Here is a 7934-nt window from a genome sequence, read left to right on the forward strand (position 1 = left end):
TCACAATGTATCGCTGCACTTCGGCAGTACTGTGAAGATTAAATGTTTTTTCCTTCCCGATGCATGTGAAAGGTTAAGACTTACATCTCCAAATGTACTGGAACTGATTTGAACCAGAGGACTCAGCCACACTGTTACCATGTACTGCATAAACACGTTTACCGATGAAGGTAAATCAGACGCTGTCCTGACTGTGTGGCTAAATTTTGTGCTGAAAGCATCAAATCAATTGAATATGATTAACTTGCTATGAGAGGTTTTTACTCCAAGTGTGACTTTTTCTGGCTTCATACACCTTTCAGGGTCAAATTCAAGCACTTTGTGAGCACGTTTAATGTCCATTTTCAACATTTTCCAGCACATTACCATAAAAAGGATGCATATTTCACTTCGCATCACCTGAATAAGACCACGTGAAAGGCCAAATTAATAATAAGTCTTCTCATCAGATATTGATGCTTCTTTCTTATGTGACACAAAAAACAGGAGACAGATCTTTGCTTGTGTTGTTTTTTAAGTTCATTCATTCAAAACTAACTGTAAGACGCTTAACTACATTGCAGTCTGTGTTATTGTTGTAGACCTAATTATCACCTTTAAAGTGTTTGTGCTAATAACATCATGTAGAGTAAGACAGGCATAGAGAACAGCACTGACTGGGAGAGGCTTTGAACAGATGACATACTCAGATCAATTCAACACTTTAGACTTTAAAAATGCACAAGCGTCTTTCAAAAACCCATTTATTTAATCTATCATCATTGATATTATTATGTACAGTTATAATGTACTGTTCATCTCCCTTAAATAAACAGGCAGCCTTAAAGTGTGAAATAGTCACTTGTCTACTGTCTCAGTGGCTGATAGTGCCCCACAGGCCTCAATGTCAGCTTGAAGCCATTATGTTTCAATTGTTTAATGAGAAACAGATTTTGAATGAAAGCGAGGAAACTTCGGTAGCACAAAAAAGTGCCTATTCTTTGTTCCCATATGGTTCAGTCATATTACCGTCATTTCCCCCTAAGCTGTTCCCAAAGACACCAGGTTAATACTTGAAAAGGCTGCAGCGATACACAAAAATATCATCAATATTCTGTTTACTTGGTGACAACGTCGCTTTTAGCCTTCAATCAGAAAGCCTGACGTTGGCTAGTTAAGCATCGGGCTAACGTTTAACGCTTTCACTTGAGGGAAGTAACTCGTATTACTGCTACTGCTGTGTAATCTTGGTTCAATTCACAGCATATTCTACAAGTTACCCTGCAATAACTAACTGTTAGAATAGCGCCACCGTATTGTATCGCACTGAGTGCACTTCAATCCTTTATCCCGCGAGTTTGCTAGCTAGCAAAATAATAATACCAATTTGAAACAAATAACATGTGTAACGTACACACTCGAGAAAATTATTTACTAGTACTTACGCAAACTCCCCCGTTGTGAAAACGTACAAATCCTTCTTGTATTTTTCGTTTTCCAGCAAACACTCATTAAAACGGCCTCCAGGCACATTAGCGCACTCACCCCCGACTGATCAGGGAGGGGGTGAGGGGTCACACACTGAAACAGACTAACGTGCAGAGGTACAGCCCAGGCAGAGAAATGTTGCTTTTAGACTTTGCGACTCGTTTTATTTCTCTATCTGATAAGAAAACTATTCAATCAGATAGTTATTTGTGGTGAATGAAATACGGTTACAGTTTCAAGAAGTTTTAAGCACCAAATCCGAAATCCAAGCACTGCAATATTAAAATCCAATTCAATTTCTTGTTTGCTCCGAAATCTACGACATGACTATATACAGAAAAGCTTGACATGGTATGCAAAAAAAAACCCCGAAGACAATACAAATACAAATACATGAACAAAAAAGGTTTTAACTGTCAGTTATGTCATTTTAAAATTTTCCAAAACTAAGATTTTCTTTGATTGACTGATATTAAATTGATTAGGGTCAAGTTTAGTGTGAACAATATTACACAAACAAGCGCGTGTGTGCGCATGCGCACATATGAGAATCCCTTCGATCGCTTCTCATATGTGCGCATGCGCACATATTAGAATCGCTTCGATCGCTTGTGACGCGGTAACTTTGCTTTGATCCTTTCTGACGTCATAACTTTGCTTTGATCCCAAAACCCATAAATAGGAGCGCTCACCTGTTACTTTATGCTTAACGGACGTTGACCTGCAGCAACTGAAACCCTTTTGAGAAGTTTTGAGAGCAATTTACGAGAGAAACCAAAACAAGTTCAGTTTTGTTTCTCACCAATCCACAGCGCAAACAGACACATTACACCATGTCAGCCAACCCATCCTTCGGCTCAGATGAGCTTGGAATATCTAAAGGGACCATTTTGGGAGATCACCACATGGTGGAGGCTTTCCTTGGAGAAGGAAGCTTTGGTGTTGTAACGAAATGTCGCGATACAAAAAACAACAAAACGGTTGCTATTAAAGTCAACAAGAGCGACCCTGAAATTCTGCTCCAGGCAAAACTGGAAATTTTCATCCTGGAGCAGCTACGACGCTTGGATCCAGACAGGTGCAACATTGTCGAATGGAACGGCTATTTCCTCGATGGAGAGCGCATTTGCTTGAATTTCGAACTCCTCGACCAAAGCCTGTCAGACTACATAGGGGACCGAAATAACCGAGGTCTCCCAATGAGAGAAATCAGGCCAATTTTGCATCAGCTCGCAAATGCTCTATTCCACCTGGGTTCTGTGGGAATAGTGCATGCTGACCTCAAACCTGTCAACATCATGGTTGTGAACCGCAGTGAGTCTCAAGTCAGAGTCAAACTTATAGACTTTGGCATCGCATGTAACACCTCTGCAGTGATTCCTGGTGACTGTGTGGGGACAATTGGTTATTGTGCACCTGAGATTATGCTTGGCACTCCATATGATGAAGCAATTGACATGTGGTCTCTGGGGCTGGTAGCTGTGGAGCTTGCTACAGGGGTGCCTCTCTATCCTGGGGAAGACGATTATGACGTTTTGAAATTCATAATTGAAACTCAGGGTCAGCTACCAGATCATCTTCTAGAGTCTGGCTTGTACACTGACAGCTATTTCATCGAGGATAACCACAACGAACAGCGCTGGACATTTAAGACCCCAGAACAATTTCAATACGAGACAGATTATCGATCCAAGGAAACTCGATCGATAAAACTTAAGTGTCTCGATGACCTCGAACAACTGCTGAAAGTTAGGCGAGGACTGGAAAATGGCCAAACATTATTTGTAAGGCTAATCAAAGAAATGTTGGCCTTGGATGCAAATCAGCGCATAACACCCTCGGAGGTTCTGAAGCATCCCTTTTTCGACCCTGGCCTCTCAAGGAGAACCCCCTGCACGGACATGAATAGTACAGGGGGACAACTCCTTGTGCTCTCTCAGCAGCCTTCAAGCTGGAAAAGTCATGGATCGCAAAAATTCAGCTGCAGTTTCCAAAACTCAGTTGAATTTCCTCAAAAAAGAGACATCAACACCTCAGCCAACCCATCTGCCTCTGAAGATGATCTTCAAATAACGAAAGGGACCATTTTAGGAGATCACCACGTGGTAGAGGCCTTCCTTGGAGAAGGAGGCTTTGGTTTGGTAACCAGATGTCGCGATACAAAAAACAACAAAACGGTTGCTATTAAAGTCAACAAGAGCGACCCTGAAATTCTGCTCCAGGCAAAACTGGAAATTTTCATCCTGGAGCAGCTACGACGCTTGGATCCAGACAGGTGCAACATTGTCGAATGGAACGGCTATTTCCTCGATGGAGAGCGCATTTGCTTGAATTTCGAACTCCTCGACCAAAGCCTGTGGGACTACATTGGGGACCGGAATAACCAAGGTCTCCCAATGAGAGAACTCGGGCCAATTTTGCATCAGCTCGCAAATGCTCTGTTCCACCTGGGTTCTGTGGGAATAGTGCATGCTGACCTCAAACCTGTCAACATCATGGTTGTGAACCGCAGTGAGTCTCCCGTCAAAGTCAAACTCATAGACTTTGGCCTCGCATGTCCTGCTTCTGCAGTGATTCCTGGTGACCGTGTGGGGACAATTGGTTATTGTGCACCTGAGGTTATGCTTGGCATTCCATACGACAAAGCAATCGACATGTGGTCTCTGGGGCTGGTAGCTGTGGAGCTTGCTACAGGGGTGCCTCTCTATCCTGGGGAAGACGATTATGACGTTTTGAAATTCATAATTGAAACCCAGGGTCAGCTACCAGATCATCTTCTAGAGTCTGGCTTGTACACTGACAGCTATTTCATCGAGGATAACCACAACGAACAGCGCTGGACATTTAAGACCCAAGAACAATTTCAATACGAGACAGATTATCGATCCAAGGAAACTCGATATATAAAACTTAAGTGTCTCGATGACCTCGAACAACTGCTGAAGGTTAGGCGAGGACCGGAAAATGGCCAAACATTATTTGTAAGGCTAATCAAAGAAATGTTGGCCTTGGATGCAAATCAGCGCATAACACCCTCGGAGGTTCTGAAGCATCCCTTTTTCGACCCTGGCCTCTCAAGGAGAACCCCCTGCACGGACATGAATAGTACAGGGGGACAAAACCTTGTGCTCTCTCAGCAGCAATCATCGTTTGGGTGGCCAGAATTCTAGGGGAGCTAGAAAATTCTTGTGGAAAAAAAGCCCAAAACAATAACATCAACAAAAACAACCAATGAATATGGTCTTAAACTTGGGCACAATTTGGCTTGAAATCCATCAACTAATCTCTCAATATTCAAAGCGGAACAGCAGACAACTTACCATCACATCAGTCCTTCAATCAGACCTACAACAAACGTCTTCCTTCTCTCACCCCAACCGGTCGCAGCAGATGGCCGCCCCGACCTGAGCCTGGTTCTGCCGGAGGTTTCTTCCTGTAAAAAGGGAGTTTTTCCTTCCCACTGTCGCCAAAGTGCTTGCTCATAGGGGGTCATATGATTGTTGGGTTCTCTGTATGTATTATTGTAGGGTCTACCTTACAATAATACATACAGCCTTGAAGTGAGTGGTGATGTGATTTGCTGCTGAATGAATTGGGAACTAATTGGAAATCTGGATATTAATTAAATAAACCTGCTTTGAGCATCAATTAATTGTTGTTTGAAATTCTTTATAAATATATAAATATAGTGCCACTCTTCTACTGTTTAAATTGCAACTGTTTAAAACTGACTAATTTATTCATACACTTGAGCATAAACACACGCACAGTAAATGGCCTGTATTTGTACAGCGCTTTACTTAGTCCCCAAGGACCCCAAAGAGCTTTACACTACATTCAGTCATTCACACATTCACACACTGGTGATGGCAGCTACATTGTAGCCACAGCTGCCCTGGGGCGCACTGACAGAGGCGAGGCTGCCGGACACTGGCGCCACCGGGCCCTCTGACCACCACCAGTAGGCAACGGGTGAAGTGTCTTGCCCCGGGACACAACGACCGAGACTGTCGGAGGCGGGGCTCAATCTGGCAACCTTCCAATTACAGGATGAACTGCGAACTCTTGAGCCACGATTGCCCTATATACACATATACTTTACAGTACTAGTCAGTGCTTACATACTAGTTCTTTTCCCTACTTTTTCATGCTTACTGGTACAAATGCCTGTTACTAGAGTTAAATGCTATCAATGTATTCTCACAGTTATGGAACTGTACAAATGCATACAAAATAACGCTCACGTAAACATAACTGTGCACTAGTTTGCCCTTATTGCTGCAGTTTGTTTCAAGTTGTTCTCTCTCTCACACACACACACACACACACACACACACACACACACACACACACTATGTAACGTTTCAGCAAGAAAATACCGCCCCTCCCCCCCACAGTGACACCACCACCACTAGTCTGCACAGCTGACATGAGGCAGCATGGATCCATCCTTTCATGCTATTTATGCCAAATTCTGACCCGACCATCTGCATGTCAGAGCAGAAATCAAGACTCATCAGACCAGGCAACATTTATCCAATCTTCTCATGTCAAATTTTGAGAACTGTAGCTTCAATTTCCTGTTCTTAGCTGACCAAAACGCTCTTCTGCATTCTTTGGTTGCAACAAATGGTTGTATGAGCTACGGTTGCCTTCCTATCAGACATTTTTCTCTGACCGTTGACATCAATAAGGCAGTTTTTCCAAGAGAACTGCCTTTCACTGGATATTTTCTCATTTTTGTCACCGAAAAGGGTGTCTGTGTTACTTCTTGTCTTATATATATTGTCTCTGTTTTCCTCTGTCCTTTGTCAGTGTCTGTTCACCTACCCCTGTGTCTCCATATTCCCAGTGTTCAAGGTTTCCGAGTGTTTTCCCAGTTTAGGTTTTCATAGTTGGTTCTGTTTGCTACTCAGCCAGAATAAACAGCTCGCTCTTTTTAAAAGTAGGCTCCAGAATGGATGATGGCATGTTCGCATGTCTTTATGCAACACTGAGTGTGCTGAACTAAAGGTAGGCCTAGTTTCATTTTCATGGTCATTATTATCATGACAATGATTACGCCTTATTCTGATTATTTCTCCCTTTTGGAGATGTAACATTTACATGAGGGGTGTAGGAACATTTCCCCCTAAATATTTTTAGATAAATTTTTGTTGAAGTCACTGTTTTTGTCGTATTGATGATGCAGCTAGAATAAGTGCTTTTAAATAAAAGAATAACCATTCAAAGTGCTCAGTGGTGAAACTGTAACTCTTTCAGTGTCATGAACCGAAGTTCCGAGCGCAGGCAGGACCCAGGAGCAGAACACACACACTAGGGAATGAGCGAATAAAGAAAGTAATCTTTTTATTGAAACTAAAGGTGTCCCGTGAGGGTAGCCAGAAAAACAACGGGTGAAACCAGATGAAACCGAGGGACCGCACAGGGAACGCCGAGAGCGGGGCTGTGAGAGGCTGTAAAACAAAAAGAGAGACAGATTACTGGGGTGCGGAAAAAAGGCAGCATACGAGGGAAGGTGGAGTGTGCGTCTCACGGTGATAGCCGGGCCGAGAGAACCAGAGGGGGGTGGAGCTCCAAAAGGGGTCGAGACGGCGAAGCTGAATGTGAACCGAATCTCAGGCGGACAGGTGGACAGGCAGGTGGCTCAAAAAAACACGCCGAGTTGTGATCTGGGTACACAGGGAAAGAAAAACAGTGTTAGGTCCGATGGAGAGTTTGTCATACGAGTTCTTTTCCGCAGGCGTACGTTACCGCTGAGAGGCGACTACGGACTGGCGTGGAGCAGCAGGTAGGGCAGGATTAAATAGTCCACCTGGTGATCGCCTGGGATGGGATGCAGGTGTGGGGTTAGCAGCCACGCTCGTGGGCGTGGACATCCCAGCAGCACCCCGGATGCCGGGCCGCGGACCATGACAGTACCCCCCCCTCAAGGGTCGCCCCCAGGCGGCCGGCCGGGACCCCGCCTGCGGAGAGAAGCACGGAAAGCAGAGATGAGACGAGGGTCCAGAACGAAGGAGCGCGGGACCCAGAGGCGGTCCTCGGGGCCGTATCCCTCCCAATCCACAAGATACTGCCAGCCGCGCCCGCGCCGGCGCGCATCCAGGATCCGCCGGACCGCATAGGCCGGATGGCCGCCGACGAGCCGGGCGGGAGGAGGGGGCTCGGAAGGAGGGCACAGGGGGCTGAGGCGGACCGGCTTAAGTTGAGATACATGGAACGTGGGATGCACACGCCGAGAGGCCGGAAGCCGGAGCCTGACTGCCACCGGGTTGATGACTCGGTCCACTTCGTACGGCCCGATGAAACGGGGAGCCAGTTTGCGGGACGTGCCCCGGAGCGGGATGTTCCCAGCAGCCAACCAAACCTTCTGTCCCGGCTGGTAGTCAGGGGCTGGGGTGCGGCGACGATCGGCGTAGTGCGCCTGTCGTTCCTTTGCGCGCAGGAGGGCGCGGCGAGCGCAGCGC

General features: G+C 45.5%; 1 protein-coding gene across 1 annotated transcript; it reads left to right on the top strand.

Annotated features, from left to right (window-relative positions):
• Nucleotides 1-2220: 2220 nt before the first annotated feature.
• Nucleotides 2221-4881, top strand: LOC146577798 (uncharacterized). The gene has a single exon (XM_085268274.1). It carries the CDS (start codon nucleotides 2301-2303, stop codon nucleotides 4635-4637), a length of 2337 nt encoding a protein of 778 aa, XP_085124400.1. The 5' UTR covers nucleotides 2221-2300; the 3' UTR covers nucleotides 4638-4881.
• Nucleotides 4882-7934: the final 3053 nt, after the last annotated feature.

This window comes from Mchenga conophoros, linkage group LG3, assembly GCF_057382185.1.
Source record: "Mchenga conophoros isolate Kocher_MC1m ecotype Shallow Benthic linkage group LG3, M_conophoros_male_GT1.1, whole genome shotgun sequence".
In the NCBI taxonomy this organism is placed as follows: Eukaryota; Metazoa; Chordata; class Actinopteri; order Cichliformes; family Cichlidae; genus Mchenga; species Mchenga conophoros.